General features: G+C 47.2%; 1 protein-coding gene across 1 annotated transcript in view; it reads right to left on the reverse strand.

Moving 5' to 3' along the window:
• Positions 1 to 22,667, reverse strand: part of LOC143926614 (interleukin-12 receptor subunit beta-2-like) — a 127,976-nt gene that overhangs the window by 49,492 nt on the left and 55,817 nt on the right. Inside the window, exons 5-8 of the mRNA XM_077450515.1 lie at positions 17,550 to 17,710; positions 15,342 to 15,487; positions 8,077 to 8,218; positions 2,292 to 2,374 (exon numbers count right to left, since the gene is read on the reverse strand). Coding sequence (XP_077306641.1) covers positions 2,292 to 2,374; positions 8,077 to 8,218; positions 15,342 to 15,487; positions 17,550 to 17,710 — 532 coding nt within the window. The remainder of the gene's footprint in view (positions 1 to 2,291; positions 2,375 to 8,076; positions 8,219 to 15,341; positions 15,488 to 17,549; positions 17,711 to 22,667) is intronic.

Raw genomic sequence — 22,667 nt, forward strand, 5'->3', positions numbered from 1 at the left:
GGGGCTCCTTCGGGGGTTAGACATGCATGGATGGGGAGGCGGCGCCGTGCATTGGGCTGCCACCGCAAGCTGGCCATACACTAGTAGGTTTCCGAAAGAACATTCTCATTATGTTCGATGACTTGAAGAATGTTGTTTGAAAGTTCTTGAAAATTTTGTTGGCCTTTAGTATTGATTATGGAGCAAATATAGTTTCCCAAACTAAAAACACATAAACTGTTGAAAATGTATTTGAGAAAAAAATTCCAATGAATTTTCCCATCACTGCGGTCAAAAATGAGCGGTAATTTATTACATTGTATAAAAATTTGAATGGACATTTTTAAAATAAAAAAATTTGAAATGCTACTAGTGTATGGCCAAGGCGACATATTCTGCTCCCTTGACTCCCAAAATAGAGAACGAAATGGGAGGAGCAAGGTGGTGAGCAGGGCCGGTGCTAGACTGTTTTGCGCCCAGCAAGCCCAGCTACTTGCCCCCCCCAAAAAATAAAGGCTCCAAATGCAGCCTGTACAGGAATGCTTTCTCCCCTCCTTGCCATTGTTGGCTCCATGTGCAGACTGACTGGGGAGCTGAGAGGAAGGGTTGTTGCATGCAGCATGGCTTGTATGGCATCTCATTGGCTGGATACCTCTTCTTCATGGATCGGCTGAAGTATGCAGGAGATGTCTTTGTCTCCATCATCCAATCCTGCAGCGGCATGAGGAACGTTGGCACAGTGTGTGGGAAACAGAGCAGCCACCAGAAATTTTAGGGCCCCTTACACAGCTTTAGGCCTGCCCCCCCAGGCCTTGCCCCTTTTCACCCAGTGCATTATGCTCCCCAAAGTCCCCCCCCTTGCATCAGGGTCCCAAGAGTCCCCTCTCCTTAAATCATGGTCCCCAGAGTTCAGCTTTACAACAGAGACCCCCCCCTTTCATTAGGGCCTCCAGAGTCTTCCCTTACATTAGAATTCCAAAGCCCCCCCTTACATTGGAGTCCCCATAGCTCGCCCTTACATCAGGGTCCCCATAGCTCGCCTTTACATCAGAGTCCCCCTGCTGCGCTCCAAGCAGCAGTTCGCCCTAGGCGGCTTCCTAGTTTGCCTAGTGGTAGCATCGGCCCTGGTTCGTGAAAAGTGATGGGGGTGAGAGGCAAGGGACAACAAAGGGAGAAAGTGCTGGGCAGTAATGGATGGCTTGGGGTTCAGTTAGTCCCCAACCTTTCAACCACTTATCCCAGGTACGCCATGCTTGATTGGAATCCAACCATCTACCGCAGGGGTCTCAAACTGGTGACCCTCCAGCTGTTGCAGGAACTACAAGTCCCATCATGCTTCTGCCTGTGGGGGGAGTCATGCTTGTAACTGTCAGCCTTGCAATGCTTCATGGGACTTGTAGTTTTGCAACAGCTGGAGGGCCGCCGGTTTGAGAGCCCCTGATCTACCGGATATGTCAGCATTACATGTCATGGAGTGTAGTACTGGCCTAATATGCTATTATATTCTGTATATTGAGAGTCTAAATGGGGAGGTAACGGCTCACATTCCTTGCTGTCTTTTTAGGTTGATTTATAAAAACCTCCCACATCAGTGATTCCAAACCTTTTCTATGCCCCACAACCTTAGGAAATGTTTGCATAATAATACCAATAATTATGGCGATATTCTATTTGTGCAAATTTATTAAAAAATAATAAAAAATAATAAGAATTGAATTATTCTGCAAAAAATTGTGATCAGTTATTTGTCTATTTGTCTCCAATGCATACTATAGAGTGCTCAGTGTTTAAAAAGTCCACCAAGAGATAAATACAACCATGCTTGTTCACCTGAACACTGAGCACTAATCTGCATGATTATCCCCTAAGAATAAATTCCCCCTCCTCCCAATACAAATTTGCCCCCCTGCTGAAATCTTTGCAAAATCCTCCCCCCAAAAAAATTATTCACCCCTCCCAGCACAAATCCTCTACCCCTAAAATGTCCCCTCCTAGTACACATCTCCCCCCCCCACACTTCAAATCCCCACCTCCCAGCACAAATTCCCCCAATTCCTCCCTCCTAGCACAATTGTTTTCCCCTCCATCCCCTATCCCAAAACAAATCTCCTTAAATCACCATGCTTAGCACTCCCCCCCCCCCCCCAATTTCCCCTCCTAGTGGAATACCCCCTGCTGCCTCCCAAATTTCCCCTTCCAATACAAATCCCCTCCCCCCATTCTCCTTATGCCCCCCCCCCTTGTCCCGCCCTGAATCTGAGGACATGCTTTCAAACATCAAAATTATATTTAAGTACAAGGCTGGTCCCTACCGTTATGAAGATAGTCACTTCCTGGGTCCCATTGGGATACTCTGACCCAAGGATCCGCCACACGTTAGCAGTGCCTTCGGGAGCTGCACAGAAAAAATTATGAAAATCAATCTCAAAGCAACATTATACAGTATGGCTAATGGCATAAATATATGCTTGATTGTATACAGACTACTTGGAGGGTTAGCTTTACTTTTAGCATGCATATAAAAACCTTGTTTCACAAATATACACTATATAGCCAAACATATATGGACACTGCTTGGATGATTATGTTTTAGTGTTTTCAATGATGGGTACTGTTAACGTTATAGCATATGTAGCACCTTCTAGTGTGCTAGAGTAGGATGCACATACTAGTTGTTAGTGTAGGTAAATATGGCTTGGCTGGCAGCCAAGCTTGGATTGAATCTGGGTCAGGGTTGAGTGACTCAGGGAGACTGGATGACCCAACAAGCAGCACCTCTGGTACCTTCCCCTACTTGCTGTGACCTTGGAGAAGTTTCCAGAAGAATGGGTGGGAAGTTCGGAGGGGCTGCTTGGAAGGGCAGCCAAGTGGGCTCGCAGGGGACAGGCACCTCCTAAATACTCGTGAGTTATGACAGCAGGGGCAGTCAGGTGGAAGATGGAGAAGGAGTGCTGAAGAGGCTGTCGGTGGCCCTTGAGGGTAAACCCTTAGTTTGCTGGGGTAACCTCAGGCCTGGGGCTTGGGTGCTGAAGTGATCCTCTACAACACATGGAGAAATCTTCTCCTGGATGCCCAGATGGTAACAGTTCAGAAAATATCTTTTTCTGTTCCGGCATGATTGTCCCATATACAAAGTCAGCTCCATAATGATGAGTTTGATGAGTTTGGTTGGGTGGAGGAACTTAATTGTCCTACACAGAGCCCTGACTTCAACCCTATTGACCACCATTATTCAGCTCCATAAAGACATGTTTTGATGAGTTTGGTTGGGTGGAGGAACTCAAGTGTCCTACATAGAGCCCTGACTTCAACCTTATTGACCACTGTTATTCAGCTCCATAAAGACATATTTGATGAGTTTGGTTGGGTGGAGGAACTCAAGTGTCCTACACAGAGCCCTGACTTCAGCACTATTGACCACCCTAAGCAGAGGCGTAACTAGAAACCTCAGGGCCCCGGTGCAAGAAATTAGGAAGGGCCCCCCCCCCCCCCGAAAAGCATGATTTTGATACTATATTTTTTTCCACTGTACAACAAAGTAAAACATTTCTGTGCAACCTGTGTCCCCAGTGGAACCTGTGTCACCAGTGCAGTGGTGGTCCTGGAGAGGGGTGGTGGTACTGGAGGTGGGTGGCGGTGGTGGTACTGGAGGGGGGTGGCGGTGGTGGTACTGGAGGGGGATGGTGGTACTGGAGGGGGGCTGGTGGTGGTACTGGAGGTGGGTGGCGGTGGTGGTACTGGAGGGGATGGTGGTCCTGGAGAGGGGTGGTGGTACTGGAGGTGGGTGGCGTTGGTGGTACTGGAGGGGGATAGTGGTCCCGGAGAGGGGTGGTGGTGGTACTGGAGGGGGATGGTGGTCCTGGAGAGGGGTGGCGGTGGTACTGGAGGTTGGTGGCGGTGGTGGTACTGGAGGGGGATAGTGGTCCTGGAGGGGGATGGTGGTCCTGGAGAGGGGTGGTGGTGGTACTGAAGGTGGGTGGTGGTGGTACTGGAGGTTGGTGGCAGTGGTGGTACTGAAGGGGGGGTGGTGGTACTGGAGAGGGGTGGCGGTCCTGGAGAGGGGTGGCGGTGGTACTGGAGGGGGATGGTAGTACTGGAGGTGGGTGGCGGTGGTACTGGAGGTGGGTGGTGGTGGTACTGGAGGAGGGTGGCGATGGTACTGGAGCGGCATGGTGGTCCTGGAGAGGGGTGGCGGTGGTACTGGAGGTGGGTGGCGGTGGTGGTACTAGAGGGTGAGTGGTGGTACTGGAGAGGCATGGTGGTCCTGGAGAGGGGTGGCGGTGGTACTGGAGGTGGGTGGCGGTGGCGGTGGTGGTACTAGAGGGTGGGTGGTGGTACTGGAGAGGCATGGTGGTCCTGGAGAGGGGTGGCGGTGGTACTGGAGGTGGGTGGCATGGTGGTGGTACTGGAGAGGGGGTGGCATGGTGGTGGTACTGGAGAGGGGGTGGCGGTGGTCCTGGAGGTGGGTGGCGGTGGTACTGAAGGTGGGTGGCACAGTGGTGGTGGTACTGGAGGAGGGGTGGCGGTGGTACTGAAGGTGGGTAGCACGGTGGTGGTGGTGGTACTGGAGGAGGGGTGGCGGTGGTACTGAAGGTGGGTAGCACGGTGGTGGTGGTGGTACTGGAGGAGGGGTGGCGGTGGTACTGGACATCAGGATCCCCAGATACCCCCCCTTAATTTAGGGTCCCCAGAGAGCCCCCCTTACTTTAGGGTCCCTAGACAGTCACCCCCCTTAAAGAGGTTTCTCTGTACCTTGCTGGACTCCGCCGTGCACCTTGGCCCCCAGCAGATCTCTGTACCCCCCCCGCACCTGGGGGGAGGCAGCGATCAGCAGCTCTATGATGTTGATGGGCGGCGGGATCTTCCTGAGTCTCTGCACACACTGGAGAGGAGTCAGCACGGCTGTGAGTGAAGAGCGTGTCTCATGTAAACAGCAGCACAGAGACACCGGCACTCGGGAGTGAAGTTTCATTTTCCCTTGTCCTCTCGCAAAACACACAGCTGATCCTGCTCCCCCTTCGGCCCCCCCTCCCCTCCTCTCCTGTGTTCTCCGCGGGAAATGTGAGCTTGTTAGCTTCACGACTGAATGCCCGCGGAGAACACAGGAGAGGAGAGGAGGGGAGGGGGGGCCGAAGGGGGAGCAGGATCAGCTGTGTGTTTTGCGAGAGGACAAGGGAAAATGAAACTTCACTCCCGAGTGCCGGTGTCTCTGTGCTGCTGTTTACATGAGACACGCTCTTCACTCACAGCCCTGTGAATAGCAACCACGCCGGGGCCCCCCCACAGTGATGGAATTCCAGGGCCCAGTCGCAACTGCGACTGTTGCGACCCTGATAATTCCGCCACTGACCCTAAGCCATTGTACACACGGTCGGAGATTCCGACAACCAAATCCGTCGGAGTAATTCCGACGGATTAATTCCGGAAGAGGTCCGGAAGTGATGTTGCATACACACTGTCGAACTAAGTTGTCGGAAAATCCGATTGTACATAACATGATGACGTTATTTCATTACGACGGGACTACGTTCAGGCTAGTAGCCAATAGCTTTGGTCTAGGAATTTGATCTGAGCATGCATGGCACTTTGTCCGGCGGAGTAGACTACACATGATCGGAGTATGTCCGATCGGAGCATTTTGTCGGAAAATTTTACCGGCAAGTTGGACAACTTGGTCCATCTGATATTCAGACGGAAACAGTCCGATGCAGACCACACACAGTCGGAATATCCGACAAAACGGTCCGATAGGACACATTCCGTCGGAATCTCCGACAGTGTGTACAAGGGCTTAGAGTGACTTAGGCCGCGTACACACGGGCGGACTGTCTGCCCAACTAAGTCCGTCAGACAACCTTACAGACAGTCCATCCTACTTTTGAATGAACGGACTTGACCACACACGATGAACAGACAGTCCGCCGAAAGCTTGCGCAATGAAGTGTACAGCACGTACGACGGGACTAGAAATATGACATCCAATACACTGCAATGCAACCTTTCGCTGTGTAAATCCTTTCTGAGCATGCGCCATACTTAGTCCGTCGAACTAGCCTACTCACGAGCGGACTGTCCGCTGAAACCAAGTTTGGACGGACAATATTACGGAAATTCCGAAAGACTTAGTCCGCCAGACTGTCCGCTGAAAAAGTCCGCTGAAGCCCACACATGAGCGGATTGTCCGCTGAAACACGTTTCAGCGGACCAAGTCCGTCAGACAGTCCGCCCGTGTGTACGCGGCCTTAGAACACGGATTGTGTGAGTCAGGTTTTTCTCATCCAACATCAGCACCTGACCTCACAAATGTTCTTTTGGCTGAATGGGCACAAATTCCCCCGAATACATTCCGAAGTCTTGTGGAAAGCCTTCCCAGAAGTCTGGCAACTGGTATAGTCGCAAAGGGGGCAAATTCATATTAATGGCCATGGTTTAGGAATGGGATGTTGAACAAGCTCCTATAAGTATGGTGGTCAGGTGTCCTAATGATTTTGTTGGGCATATTAGTTTGCCAGTTATTGTCAGTTGTCATTGATTGCATACTGATGCCACTACATTTGATCTACACTGCTATACCTGGGCTTCTTCAGTGACCTCTGGGTATGATAGGGTTAAGTCCAATCATACCTAGACATGCAACATGTGATGAATATTTCCTAACTAATGCAACCTCCACCTCTAAAGCCAGCCATAGATGGAGCCATTTTCTTTCCTGCAACCTGTGAAAAATCGCTCGATTGTCCCATCAACACAGTCAGTGTTAATGGGGGAATCTCTCCCGTAAGAGATATTGCGCTCCATTCACAGAATGAACTTGCATGAGATGTTTAGGTGTCAGGTCACATTTTGCCTAAATATCGCATGCAATCCCGAAACTGTCAACTCACAAAATTTTTTTGTGGTATTTACCGTGGGAAAATCTGAAAATGCTTGTGAAAAGGCATTAAAATACATTCACAGAAGCAAATAACGAATTAAATGCATGCGGAAATTAAGCAGTGGTCCAGGCATGTGGTATTGGTGGAATGTGTACTGGTTGCCAAGGACGCGGGCAGCCGCCTGTTTCTTTACAATGCCTATTTATTAATGTAAATAAATACGCCAGCTAGTGCCAGGGGTTAAATTACCACATATTTTCAATACTAAAATACCACAAGACTTCATAAAATAACTCATGCGGTATTTTAGTAGTGTTTTTTTGTGAGTGCCAAAAAACGCTTTGAAAAACGCAGAGCGTTATTTTACTGCATTTTCTAAGGGGAAACATACTGCTTTGTGAATGGAGCTCATTGTGTTCTCCCAGTGGGGAAAACACAATGATTATTGCTAGCGGCTATAGCCCCTGGCAATAAATCGCATGAAAAATCTGAAATGCTGGTTGTACCCAAGTTGATCGATCAATCAACTAGGGTACAATCAGCCTGCCCATACATGGTTCGAATTGCGGCTGGTCCCTGCTGAATCAGGCCAAGATTCTAACCATCTGCGTTACTAAAGCTTAATTATTATTTTTTTTACATTAAAATAACAAACATGTCATACTTACCTGCTCTGTGCAGTGGTTTTGTACAGAGCAGCCTGGATCCTCCTCTTCTTGGGTCCCTCGCCGGTGCTTCTGGCTCCTCCCTCCTGCCGGGGCCCCCACAGCAAAGCGGCTTGCTCTGGGGGCACCCAAGCAGGCACGCTCCCAAGTTGCAGCTCTGTGTGTCCATTCACACATGGAGCCACGGCTGAGCCCTGCCCCCTCCATCTCCAGATTGGCTCACAGGTGCATCTCCTGATTGGCTCACTGGCTGCTATTGACAGCAGCGGGAGCCAATGGCTGCCAAAAGCCAATTAGGAGGGAGAGTCTCTCTTGGACATCGCTGGATCAAGAGGGGGTTTGGGTAAGTATTAGGGGGGTCTGGGTGGGACGGGGACTGCTGCAAACAAAGTTTTTTTTATCTTCATGAATAGAATGCATTACAGTAAAAAAAATTGTGCCTTTACAACCTCTTTAAGGACTAGTAGACTAGTATTACATTTGTGTCCTTGGGTTTAGATGTAATAGAAGGGGTACTCCATTGTATGCCATGGTAAAGGAGAAACATGACTACATACCTGATGGTGGAACCTGAAGAGGGGCACTCCAGTTACTCCAGTAACTATTTCCAATTTCCTCTCTGCATCGGACACGCAGCGAATCTGCAGTACGGATTTTATTGATTACAAAGCTCTTGTTTGTGCTGCCTGTTTGGCCAATCTGAAAAGAAATCCCAATAAAATAAACCGCACAGTTTTACGGATGTTTAAAAACTTCAAAAAGACCATTTCAAAAGGGGCGCATTGGAATAAAGGAATCAGGTCAGGTACTCATGTAACCAGTACACTGTTGTACCCTGTCCCCGGTGGCTGGACTGAGCTACACTTTGCTGCGTTATTGGCTGTTTCGATAGCTGTTTTGGTCGATGACCCAGGCCACCGTTGTTCAGGCCCACCAGAGGAGCCACGGCGGTGAACCACCAAAATACCTGTCATTCTTCCTGCCACAACTAACGGTCAACAAACAAAAGGGGGGCCTCCGACACTTCAGCCAAGGAGAATTCCAGAGAGAGAGAGAGAGAGGTGAGCGGGTTGCAGATACACAGTTATGCCGTGTACACACAACCGGACTTTCCAGCAGACTGGGTCCGAAGGGATTAGTCCGTCGGACAATCCAATCGTGTGTGGGCAAGTGCGATAGTTTTTCGAAAAATAAATCCGATGGACCTAGAAATAGAACATGTTTCAAATCTATCCGACGGACTCAATTCCGACGGACTAAAGTCGGGAAAACCGTTCGTCTGTGTGCTGGTCTGACGGTCTAAATACAGTGCAAGGGAAGCTATTGGCTACTGGCTATTGATCTTCCTTGTTTAGTACATCATCACGTTCAAAACTTTTTTACTGGTCTGAGGCTGTCTATTTACTAGTCTGAGGCCATCTCTTTCCTGGTCTGGGGCCGTCTCTTTCCTGGTCTGGGGCCATCTCTTTCCTGGTCTGGGGCCGTCTCTTTCCTGGTCTGGGGCCGTCTCTTTCCTGGTCTGGGGCCGTCTCTTTCCTGGTCTGGGGCCGTCTCTTTCCTTGTCTGGGGCCGTCTCTTTTTACTGGTCTGGGGCTGTCTATTTACTAGTCTGGGGCTATCTATTTTTACTGGTCTGGGGCTGTCTATTTACTGGTCTGGGGCTGTCTATTTACTGGTCTGAGGCCATCTCTTTCCTTGTCTGGGGCCGTCTCTTTTTACTGGTCTGGGGCTGTCTATTTAGTAGTCAGGGGCTGTCTATTTTTACTGGTCTGGGGCTGTCTCTTTACTTGTCTGGGGCCGTCTCTTTCCTTGTCTGGGGCCGTCTCTTTCCTTGTCTGGGGCCGTCTCTTTCCTTGTCTGGGGCCATCTCTTTCCTTGTCTGGGGCCGTCTCTTTTTACTGGTCTTGGGCTGTCTATTTTTACTGGTCTGGGGATGTCTATTTACTGGTCTGGGGATGTCTCTTTTTACTGGTCTGGGGCTGTCTATTTACTAGTCTGGGGCTGTCTATTTTTACTGGTCTGGGGTTGTCTATTTACTGGTCTGAGGCCATCTCTTTCCTTGTCCGGGGCCATCTCTTTCCTTGTCTGGGGCCGTCTCCTTGCTGGTCTGGGGCCGTCTCCTTGCTGGTCTGGGGATGTCTCTTTGCTGGTCTGGGGATGTCTCTTTGCTGGTCTGGGGATGTCTCTTTGCTGGTCTGGGGATGTCTCTTTGCTGGTGTGTGGCCATCTTTGCTGGTCTGGGGATGTCTCTTTGCTGGTCTTGGGATGTCTCTTTGTAGAATTGGGGATGGTTCTCGGGATGAATACCTGGTCACCAACTACCCCCGCAAACGTCCGCCCCACATCTCCGACCTATTCCTCTCAGGGACTGGGCTGCCAAGTTTAAAATGCCCGGGCCTATTTCTTGTCCCGGCCCAGGCCTGTTAGTGCTGCATGGTGAGGAGTGAAAAATGTGGATGGAACTCCGCTTTAACCTGCTGCACATTTTGACTGGCAAGTTGTACACTTGCAGAGCACTTGAAACACAAGTTCTAGTTGTTTGTAGCAAATTTGCATGGCAAGTCTCTAGCAAGAGCAAAGTTGCAGTGGTGAGGCTACAGCAAAAGCTCTGCAAGTCTACAGCAAGAAAATTCAGGCACAGTGACCCCCTGTGGTGGGAGGACTATTGTACAACATAACTGAACCAGAACTCACAGAATTTTTGCAAAGAAAGTTGATCCGGAGTCATGCAATGCAGACTTGCTGCAATTGTGCAACAAACTTGTGAAGCCTGACAAGTGTAGCAATCACTTAGCAAATCATTTTCAAACTTGTAGCTCAATTGCTTACTATCTGGGAAAATAATCGACTCCTGCAGGGGTAGTGCTACATATAGAAGAGCGATAAAAGAAAACTGATTTCCAGATAAATACTACAAAAATGGTACTTGCTGAACAAACATTATGTTTTCACGCTAAGTGCTTTGATCCTCCTGTCAATGAATACATTAAGATGTGGTGGTGGAAGGTGTTCCGCAGGAAGCACACAAGCGCTATCATCTCTGCAGGGATTTGTTTTTTTTTTGCAAACATTTTCTCATACAGAGATGGTGCAGAAGGTGAGGATCGCTTGTGTTAGAAACATCTGGGAAGAGCCGAAACTGATATCCTGTTGGGAGTGGTCTGTGGTCTACCATAACGGCATTTAAGGGGCAGCGGTGACTTTTCTAGGAAAAGATTGTTTTTTGTTTTTTTTTTGTTTTTTTTTATATTCTTGGCTCAAAAATTACACTGGTTCATTATTTTCTATGGAGCATAAACCACATATAACAAAGTATCAGTCAGTCTACTCCTTGAGTATAAATAGCTCAATCCATATAGTCCAGCCTTTCTCAACCAGGGTCCCATTGGTTCTTTCAGAGGCCACCATGCATTGTTTTGGCCTTGGCTGATTGACCTTCAATTTGATGGTGTCTACTTCCAGTTGTAACAGCCAAGGCTGGCTGACTGGGTAACATTCTAATAACCAATGTAACCAACTGACTAACCGTTTGCAGGTGTTTCCTAAAACCTAAAAAATTCTTTCAAGGGTTCCTCTGGGTTAAAAGGCTGAGAAAGGCCGCTATAGCATATCTCTAGTACAGGGATATGCAATTAGCGGACCTCCAGCTGTTGCAGAACTACTACAAGTCCCATGAGGCATAGCAAGACTCTGACAGCCACAAGCATGACACCCAGAGGCAGAGGCATGATGGGACTTGTAGTTTTGCAATAGCTGGAGGTCCGCTATTTGCGTATCCCTGCTCTAGTATTTTGAGATGGGAAGGAGGGACACCTAACTAGCAAACGTAGTTAGGCATAGGACACGCCCCCTGCCACACCCCCTCAAAAAGGAGAATTAACCAAAAATAAAAGGATAATTAAATCCACAAGGGCTTTCCTTTATATTAGCTTTTAAAAATTTACAAATGCAGCAATTTAGAATTTAGATGAAAGGATTAGCACTGGTTAACACGTTTTAACCACTTTCAGACCGGACCATTTTGCTGGCTTAAGACCGGACCACTTTTTGCGATTCGGCACTGCGTCGCGTTAACTGACAATTGCGCGGTCGTGCGGTGTGGCTCCCAAACAAAATTGACTTCCTTTTTTTTCCACAAATAGAGCTTTCTTTTGGTGGTAGTTGATCACTCCTGTGGTATTAATTTTTTGTGCTATAAACAAAAATAGAGCTACAATTTTGAAAAAAAAAACCATTATTTTTTACTTTTTGCTATAATAAATATCCCCCAAAAATATATAAAAAAATATTTTCTTCCCTCAGTTTAGGCCGATACGTATTCTTCTACATATTTTTGGTAAAAAAAAAATCGCAATAAGCAATTATTGATTGGTTTGCGCAAAATTTATAGCGTTTACAAAATAGGGGATAGTTTTATGGCATTTTTATTAATAATTTCTTTTCTACTAGTAATGGCGGCGATCAGCGATTTTTATTGTGACTGCAACATTATGGCGGACACATCGGACATTTTTGACACATTTTTGGGACCATTGTCATTTATACAGCAATAAGTGCTATACAAATGCAGTGATTCCTGTGTAAATGACACTGGCAGTGAAGGGGTTAACCATGGGTGGCAGTGTAGGGGTTAAGTGTGTCCTAGGGGTCTGTTACTAACTGTGGGGGGCTGAGCTGTGTGTTAGTGAACACTGATTTCTGCTCCAATCACAGGGAGCAGAGATCACTGTCACTTGTTACTAGGCAAAACGAGGAGATGCTGTTTACATTGACATCTCCTCGTTCAGCCTCCCCCTTGAGACGATCGCAGGTATCCCCGTGGCGATCGAGTCCGCGGGACTCAAGATCGGACTCACGGGGGTCCTGTCTGGCACGTGCGCGTGGCGGCGGCGGCATGCACTCGATGGCAGGGCGGCAATTTCAAATGGAGGTACCTGTACGCCAATTTGCCTGCCCGTGCTATTCTGCCAACGTACATCATCGTGCGCCGGTCGGGAAGTGGTTAAAAGATAAAAAGTGCATTTTATATACAACTATATAGATTAGACCAAAATGAGGGACAAATGAGAGGGAAAGAGGGACAGAGGGACATTGCTCCAAATCAGCGTCAGTCCCTCAAAATCAGGGACAGTTGGGAGCTATGCTTTAGTTTAGTCCAATAGTAGGAGAGATAAAATATAAAATAGTTCTACTTCCTCATAATAAAAAATCAGATGCATCCTGATTAATGCTTTGGACCTGCATGGATGTCATCTAGTACACTCCGGGATGTCATTGATATACATCTGGCTACCTAGATCGAACACCTGTGCATCAAGTGCAGTTGAAGATGGACGATCGCCCGGGTGTAAGGATTGGTACATGGTAGGTAAAAGAGGCCTTGTTGTTTTTATACCAGATTGGCATTATTATCAGCCCATTCAATTCTTGTGAAGCTTCACCTGGTTCCCCACAATGCAAAATGTTTACCTGAGTAGTCCGTTATCTGGTCCATGTAGTGTCAGTAGGTAAGAACAAACTGAGTTTTTATTTCTCCAAAATAAAAGGTGAAATGCATTGTAGTCGATGGTAAAGGCAAAATAGAAATAATTGTAAATCCTAAAGTTTTATTTTACCTTAATGCATTCTCTGCATTAAGGTAATAACCTTCTGAGCGCAACTTACCCCCCCCCCCCCCTCACCCTCCTGCCCCACAAATACTTGCCTGAGTCCGATATCGATCCAGCGGCGATACTTTCTCTCTCTCTCCCTCCTCACTGGACTCTGGGAGAGCAGTGGGAGCTATTGGCTCCTGCTATTGCCAATCAAATCCAATGGCAAGGGATCAGGGGGCGGAGCCAAGCCGCACTGTGTGTGCCAATGGACACACAGAGCACAGCTCGGAGGTGAGCCCACACGCATGCCACCATAAAAAGTGACTTCCTGTGCTGGCACGCGGATAAGAGAAGAAGCCAGAAGTGCCGGTGGGGGACCCCAGAAGAGGAGGATCAGGGGTGCTCTGCGCAAAACCCTTACACAAAGCAGGCAAGTATAACATGTTTGTAAAGTGTTTTAAAAAAAAAAATAATTAACACTTTAATGCGTATGTAAAGCCAAAACCTCTATTTACAGCCAGCTGCTGTAGGCCTCAGTCTGAAAGGACAGAGCAATCATAGCTGCTGAATTCCAAAAGTGCTCATAGTCCTACCCTTCTTTTCCACACAGCTTCCAAAGCCTGATAAAGGGAGGACTCTTCCTACACCTGAAATGCGTTGGCAGTTCTCTCTTGCCTTATTTCAGTCATAAATTAAGAAACCTTCTTGGGCTCTATGACCATTGGGGTGGTGTTATTGTATTTCTTACTTTAAAATAAAAATCTGATAGGATTATAGCCTTTTCTTACCCTACTAAAAAAAACATACATTTTTAATGCAGGAAAACATATGTAAAATGTGGATCTAAGAGGCAAAAAATGTCAACCATCATTGGTATTAGTGGGAGAAATAGTCCCTCATCATTGGTGTCAGTGGGAAGAATAGTGCCCCATCACTGGTGTCAGTGGGAGAAATAGGGCCTCATCATTGGTGTCAGTGGGAGAAATAGTGCCCCATCATCGGAGTCAGTGGGTGGAATAGTGCCCCATCACTGGTGTCAGTGGGAGAAATAGGGCCTCATCATTGGTGTCAGTGGGAGGAATAGTGCCCCATCATCAGAGTCAGTGGGAGGAATAGTGCCCCATCATCGGAGTCAGTGGGAGGAATAGTGCCCCATCATCGGAGTCAGTGGGAGGAATAGTGCCCAATCATTGGTGTCAGTGGGAGGAATAGTGCCCCATCATCGGTGTCAGTGGGAGGAATAGTGTCCGATCATTGGTGTCAGTGGGAGGAATAGTGCCAGATCATTGGAGTCAGTTGGAGGAATAGTGCCCCATCATTGGAGTCAGTTGGAGGAATAGTGCCCCATCATTGGAGTCAGTTGGAGGAATAGGGCCCCATCACTTTACTCTGAGGAGCATAAGCAGAATCTGCTTACCTTCCCCTTGTCTCCCCATTGTTCCAATCCACAACCAATTGCGGAGCAGATTGAACCCCAAAGTGTATGTTCAGCCAAAAAGTTTTTCATAGCTTTGGATAGAGTAGGGAAGGTCAGAACCCATGTAAGATTTTTACTGCTATCCGGGCCGCCATTCCAGAGATCTGTACTCACTATGCCCGCAGGCTGAAGGAAATAAACCTAAGGCCGCGTACACAAGGGCGGACTGTCCGGCCAACTTAGTCCGTCGAAACACATTTCAGCGGACAGTCCGCTCGTGTGTGGGCTTCAGCGGACTTTTTCAGCGGACAGTCTGGTGGACTAAGTATTTCGGAATTTCCGTAATATTGTCCGTCCAACTTTGGTTTCAGCGGACAGTCCGCTCGTGAGTAGGCTAGTTCGACGGACTAAGTATGGCGCATGCTCAGAAAGGATTTACACGGCGAAAGGTTGCATTGCAGTGTATTGGACGTCCTATTTCTAGTCCCGTCGTACGTGCTGTACACGTCATCGCGCAAGCTTTCGACGGACTGTTGTTAATCCGTGTGTGGTCAAGTCCGTTCATTCGAAAGTAGGACGGACTGTCCGTCGGATTGTCTGACGGACTAAGTTGGCCATACAGTCCGCCCGTGTGTACGCGGCTTAAGAGTGTATGGTCAACTTTAGCTAGGGGGCCCTAATCAAATTTTGACATGGGGCCCTATGACTTGTAGTTAGGCCCCTGACCAAATAGGAGTAATTGGGTCATCTAGGTTTACATAAAATGCAGTAAATACAGAGACTGCTTGTGTATGAACATAACCCTACATACCGTCTTCCATGATGGGTCTGTTGGAGTTTTATAATGCACTTCACAGAAGCTCGGTCTCTCCGATGTCTGGTTTCTCCAGCTAATAGAAATGTTGAAGGCTGATTTCAGAAGCTGAATTTCAGTGATTATAGGTGTGATGGGAACCACTGTGAAATATTAAAGTTGTCATATGTATGAAAAGAATAAATGGCACAACTCCAGCCGAACTGGTAAAATCTGATAAAATATATAACTGTAAGTCACTCTATCTGCCAAAATATTGTTACATTATCCACAACAGAACCATACATCTCTTTTTTTAAGTGCCCTATTATCCTAAAACCCCTCCCAGCCTGGACCATCGAAAATCTAACATCCTACTGGTGCTCCACCCCATACCATAACATGTTTAATCATTCCGGGCCCCATGCAGAAGAATGTAGCCTATCCACTCACTAGACACCAGTGACGTCACTGAGAATGCAGCCTATCCATTCACTAGACACCAGTAACATCACTGAGAATGTAGCCTATCCACTCACTAGACACCAGTGACATCACTGAGAATGTAGCCTATCCATTCACCAGAGACCAGTGACGTCACTGAGAATGGAGCCTAGCCATTTACTACACACCATTGACATCACTAAGAATGCAGCCTATGCATCCACTAGGCACCAGTGACATCACTGAGAATGTAGCCTATCCATTCACTAGACACCAGCGACATCACTACGAATGCAGCCTATCCATTCACTAGACACCAGTGACATCACTAAGAATGCAGCCTATCCATTCACTAGACACCAGTGACATCACTGAGAATGCAGCCTATCTATTCACTAGAGACCAGTGACATCACTGAGAATGTAGGCTATACACTAGAGACTGGTGATATCAATGATATCAATGAGAATCTGGCCTACCCAATCAGTAAAGACTGGTAATATCACTGACAATGCAACCTATAGAGCTGCACGATTCAGGCTAAAATGAGAATCAAAAAATTGGCTAACTTTACCGTTTTTTTTTTTTTTTTTATCCATTGAAGTGTATTTTTTTCCCAAAAAAATTGGGTTTAAAAGACCACTGGACAAATACAGTGTGACATAAAATATTGCAGCAGTTGACATTTTATTCCCTAGGGTCTTTGCTAAAATATATATAATGATTAGGGGTTCCAAGTAATTTTCTAGCAAAAAACTTTGATTTTAACTTAAGAAAGAAGGGTCAGAAAAAGATTTAGACTTTAAGTGGTTACACTTCCTGCATTCACACTTTTAAAAACTTGGCAGACTGCCTGTATTTTTTTTCTTTACACCCAGAAGTTTATCCCTTTGATCTAAGAAGGAAGAGTTAGTTACAAGGTTTCATTTAAAAAACTTGGCAGACTGCCTATTTTTTTTTTCTTTACACACAAAAGTTTCCCTTTGATCTATGAAGGAAGAGTTAGTTACATTTCATTTAAAAAACTTGGCAGACCGCCCAGATGTTTTCTTTTGACAGCTGAGTGAGCAGATAAGTCTCTCCACTTGTTATATGAAAGAATAGGCAAACTCTGCAATAGAGATGGTCAGAGGGGTTGAATCGAGATCGTGATTTTTTAATGATTAATTGTGCAGCTCTACTATCCATTCACGTGAGACTGGTGATACAACTAAGAATGCAGTCTATTTAATAACTACAGATCAGTGACATCACTGAAAATATAGCCTGTCCATTCAGTAGAGACCAGTGACATCACTGAGAATGAAGTCTATCCATTCACTAAAACCAAACACATCACTGAGAATGCAACCTATCCATTCATTAGATACTGGTGACATCACTGAGAAGTCAACCTATTCACTTACTACAGACCAGTGACATCATTGAGAAGGCAGCCTATGCAATTGGTAGTGACCAGTGACAAATGGCCAATAACAAGTAACACTGAATATACAGTAACTGAGGACTACAATATATATCCACCCACAGAAAGTGTGTTGGTGATGGGAGGGGGCAGTCACAGCCCGATGTCTGGCTGATGTGCCTAGGATTGATACTGGTAATAGGGACAACAGATTGTAAGCTCCTCTGCACAGGGACAGATATGACCAATTACATATAAACTGTGAAGCATTTTCAGAACATGCCTCTGCTATGAAAATTTGTGAAATGAATTATCATCTGTGTTAAATTATATAAGAAAAATACATGTAGACAGTATGAAATTCATATAGTTCATACCTATATCTGACAAGCGGACTCGCACCACATCCGATACAGAGTAATTCAGCTGGTTCCTTGCCGTAATCTGAATATCAAACACTTCATCCCGTGTTCGGTTCACTGTGATCCGCACAGAGCCATCTTTCTTATTCTCCACATATGACTCTTCAGTCTGTAAACTAAATCATAACACTGGTTAGCTTTCTTATGACTAAACACAACCTAAAATGTGAACTGTCTGTGATGCCCACACATACTAATCTGCTTTAAAAATGTTACTAAACCCAGGAGCCTGCATTCACTATATTTGGTCTCCCACAGTACACAGAACATGAAAATGCAATTCTTTTAGTAAATATAAACGGTTAAATACCTTTTTTCATCAGCAGCGTTACAGCCTTCTTATGACTTATGACTACAGCAGTCCATCAGCTTGTTAGTCTCTACCTGGTCCCCCTCTTTGGCCGATCTCTCCCGTGGCTTTGGTTATTCTACCCCCCCATGCGCGTGCCGTCACGTCCTCCTCCTCCAAGTGCCCAAGTCCCGCCCGGCGCTGTCCCAAAACATACACAGGCTGGTACGTTTTTAATAAGCAGCCTGCCGGCCCCGACCTCCATCACCACCACCGGCAAACATTTGCAACCATCTTTCCCATGGAGAGTGAGCTGAGGAGCCTGCTCAGCTACTGCCGCCTGCCTGCCATTGGCTGACTCAGGGAGGGGATGGAGGGCATGCACAGTCTGAGGGAAGCAATGTGACCTTTGTATGGGACATCAGAGAGCATCCCGGCGGGAAATTGCCACCCTGTGCCCCGGTATGGTGACCACATTTCCAAACTGCCATTCAGGGACAATTTTGCCAAGGACCGGGGGGGGGGGGGGGAGTGGGGATGATGTAGTCTTGGGGTTGATGGGGAATTTCGGCAGTGGGGATGATTTGTCGGGTGAATGGCTGGTGTTAGCACTGAAATAATCTCAACACCTTGCTTAATATGGTGTCAGGAAGATCAAATCACATTATTTCTATTACTACCTTTTAATATATAATGAAATACTTATTATTATTATTATTATTATTCAGGATTTATATAGCGCCAACAGTATAAAAAGCTGCTTTACAATATAAAAAGGAGACAATACAGTTATAATACAATAAAATACATGAGGATTAAGAGGGCCCTGCTCAGAAGAGCTTACAATCTAATAGGGTGGTGCAGGTGGTACAAAAGGTTATAACTGTCGGGAATGAGCTGATGGAAGTGGTAGGAGATCAGTTGGAGACATGATAGGCTTCCCTGAAGAGATGAGTTTTCAGGGATCGCCTGAAGGTAGCAAGAGTAGGGGATAGCCGGACCAGTGGAGGTAGCGAGTTTCAGAGGATGGGAGAGGCTCTGGAGAAGTCCTGGAGATGAGCATGAGAGGAGGAGACAAGAGAGCTTGAGAGTAGGAGGTCTTGAGAAGAGCGGAGAGGACGATTTGGGTGATATTTGGAGACAAGATCGGTGATGTAGCTCGGGGCAGAGTTGTGAATGGCTTTGTATGTTGTGGTTAGTATTTTGAATTTAATTTTCTGGGTGATTGGGAGCCAGTGTAGGGACTGGAGGAGAGGGTTGGCAGACGCTGAGCGGTTGGCAAGGTGGATAATTCTGGCAGCAGCATTCATGATAGACTGAAGAGGGGTGGAGCCTATGGAGGGGCAGGCCAATGAGAAGGGAGTTTCAATAGTCAAGGCGAGATATAACAAGGGAGTGAATGAGGAGCTTGGTGGTTTCATTTGTTAAAAAGAGGTCGGATTTTAGAGATTTTATGGAGGTGAATTCTACAAACAGTTCAACTCCCCATAATGCAGAATTAGTGGGAACCTTGAGCTTGTCACTTGCCACCAGATGCAGCGTGTCACTTGCCACCTTCGCCTGCCACCAGATGCAGCGTGTCACTTGCCACCATCGCCTGCCACCAGATGCAGCGTGTCACTTGCTACAATGGCTCATTTATTGGCTGAGTGCCATTGGCTCCCGCTGCTGTCAATCCAAGGCAGTGAGCCGATGAGAAGACTGAGGGGGCAGAGCTGAGCCGTGGCCTTGTGTCTGAATGGACACACAGTGGAACGACTTGGCTCGGGGTGCCCCCTATAGCAAACCACTACACAGAGCACCGCATACTAGCTCATTATGAAATACTTACCTTAGAACGAGGCCCCGACATCTGGCCCGATCCACGCCGAGGGAGCTGAAATGCTCCCTCGGCGTTTCTTCTGGGTATCGTGGTTCTGGCGCTGTGAGTGGCCAGAGCCATGATATCGTTACTCCCGCGCATGCGCGTGGGAGATTTCATCCCGGCCGGTCGACCACTGCCGGATTTTCAGCCGAGAATCCCCTTGTGCGCATGCGCCGCTGCAGTCAGCAGCGCATACCGAGGGGAATATCTCCTAAACCGTACAGGTTTAGGAGATATTTTTTTTACCTACAGGTAAGCCTTATTATAGGCTTTCCTGTAGGTAAAAGTAAAAAAAAAAAAGAGTATACAACCACTTTAAGGTGTCAGTATACCAAGACATTTTGGATCATTTCATGCTCCCAACTTTGTGGGAAGAGTATGGGGATGGCCCCTTCCTGTTCCCAGTGCACAAAACAAGGTCCATAAAGACATGGATGAGTGAGTTTGGGGTGGAGGAACTTGACTGGCCTCAACCCGATAGAACACCTTTGGGATGAATTAGAGCAGAGACTGGGAGCCAGACCTTCTCGTTCAACATCAGTGCCTAACCTAACAAATGAGCTTCTGGAAGAATGCTCAAACATTCCCATAGACACACTCCTAAACCTTGTGGAGGGCCTTCCCAGAAGAGTTGAAGCTGTTTTAATTGCAAAGGGTGGGCCAACTCAATTTTGAACCCTACGGACTAAGACTGGGATGCCATTAAAGTTCATGTGCATGTAAAGGCATGTGTCCCAATACTTTTGACAATATAGTGTATATTGAAGGAGAAGTGCATCTATGTTACCCACACATTGTAAAAATGATATTTATCTTTATTAAGATGCACCCACTGCTCAGTCCTTTTAATGTCACGTAGCTTTTTGAAAAAAACCTCCTATTGGGTTGAACATGTAAAGTGTGACCTTTACTTTTTAAATGCCACTTGCAGAGATGATATTATAGAGTCGCTGACTCTCAGTTCTTTCCCCACCATTCTGAGCAGATTGAAATGTAACTGGGACACCAGAAGCACGCTGCTCTGACATTGAAGAATTGCATCATCATTAAAGCTGATATGGTTTTGCTCCTCTGAGTGTGTGTGTGACCACAGCGAGGTGCAGCTAGAGGGGATCAAACCAATGTCACCAATAAGACAATAACACCTTTACCACATTATGGCTCGAGATTGTGATAAAATGACTTTACAACCCGCTATAAAAAAAAAAAAAGATTTTTTTAGATGCAATATCTGGGCCAAGGTGTGGGCGAGAACTGAGATGGTCGGCTCTCCAACTACTAAGGAACAACTTGTAACAATGTGTGGTACAACAAAAGAACCAGGATGTAGCTAAATTTATTCAAAGGGAAAGTATTGTGTATTTTTAGTAGGAAGATATTTGGTTTTATTAAGGGAGTTACATAGTTGAAAAAAAGTCACTTGTTCATTAAAGCGGAGGTCCACCCTAAAGTGGACCTTCCGCTCATTGGAATCCTCCCCCCCCTCCGGCGCCACAATTGGCACCTTTCAGGGGGGAGGGGGGTGCAGGTACCTGTACAGTACAGGTATCTGCACCCACTTCCGGCATAGCTATCTGCGGAAAGGGGCGTAGATTCTGCAGAATCTACGCCCCTTTCCAAAAGTCCCCCGCTGCCTGCTGGGAAACACACGGATCCCAGAGACAGCGGGGACCATCCTTATTGTGCAGCGCGACTCGCGCATGCGCAGTAGGGAACCGGGAAATGAAGGCGAAAGGCTCCACTTCCTGATTCCCATACCCAAGATGGCAGCGGCAGCACCCGAGAGACGATCGAGAGATCGGCTTCGGGTGCCGACATCGCGGGCGCGCTGGGCGGATAAGTGTCCTTATTTTAAAAGTCAGCAGCTGCAGTATTTGTAGCTGCTGGCTTTTAAAAAAAAAAAAACGGCGGAACTCCCAGCGGACTCCCGCTTTAAGGCCAAGTTAATCCAGAGGAAGGCAAAAAAAAAAAAACTTGGTGAAGCCCACCAGGCCATTTCACGTGGCCCTTGCACACAGGGGTTTTTTTCAGCCAGAAAGTGGCAGAACTCTATTTTGCTACCTTCGGTTCCCGTCCTCTGCTCCGCACCCACCACTGTCACTTGTAAACATAGAAGCCTTCTGGTTTTAGGAGGACAGATCCCTGCCTGCCCTGCACTCACGGCGGGGACGAGGCTGATGCAGGTGCAGTGTGGGATGGGGCAAGTCGTAAGCTGCACTGTGATCCCCATCTGTGCACAGATGCCGACCAATGATCTCCTGCAAGCAGGGGCGGACTGACAACTCATGGGGCCCCTGGGCAATAGGAGATTATGGGGCCCCCAGGCAATCAGAGATTATGGGGCCACACAGTATACACACACACAGTATACAATTACACAGTATACACATACATGTACACAAAGTATACACAGACATGTTTCTATTGGCTGAGAAGGTCCTGAAGAGGTGGGGCAGCTATAATCTCAGGATTTTTAGACCAAAGGGATGTCAGTAAGGGACATTTCAGAGACAGATGTAAAAAAAAAAACACAGATTTTTACATACTGTCCCTGGTTTTACTGAGGCTGGCAACCCTGATAGGGCCCCCTAGTGGCCCGGGGCCCTCGGGCAGTGCCCGAGTGGCCAAATGGTCAGTCCGCCCCTGCCTTCAAGGGAGGCAGAGATACCGACACTGCTGCAATCAGGTACTTGAGTCGGGCTGGGTGGGTAAGATGTGAGGAACATTTTGGAGGGTTTGCAAAGGTGGGGGATGAGAAAAAGTGGTGCAGAGGTCAAAGCTGAGTAGGGGTGGAAGTGAGATGTGGACAACCTGTGAAAGAGCTGAATCCTGCTGTCAGGTCACCTGAATCCAGGTGACAGATGCACCCCATTGGGGTGAGGAGTGCACCACAAAGTAGTGGACCCTACGGCTGACTGCT

Source organism: Lithobates pipiens, unplaced genomic scaffold (genome assembly GCF_037356315.1).
Source record: "Lithobates pipiens isolate NorthernLeopardFrog02 unplaced genomic scaffold, aLitPip1_a1.2 Scaffold_23, whole genome shotgun sequence".
NCBI classification, from domain to species: Eukaryota; Metazoa; Chordata; class Amphibia; order Anura; family Ranidae; genus Lithobates; species Lithobates pipiens.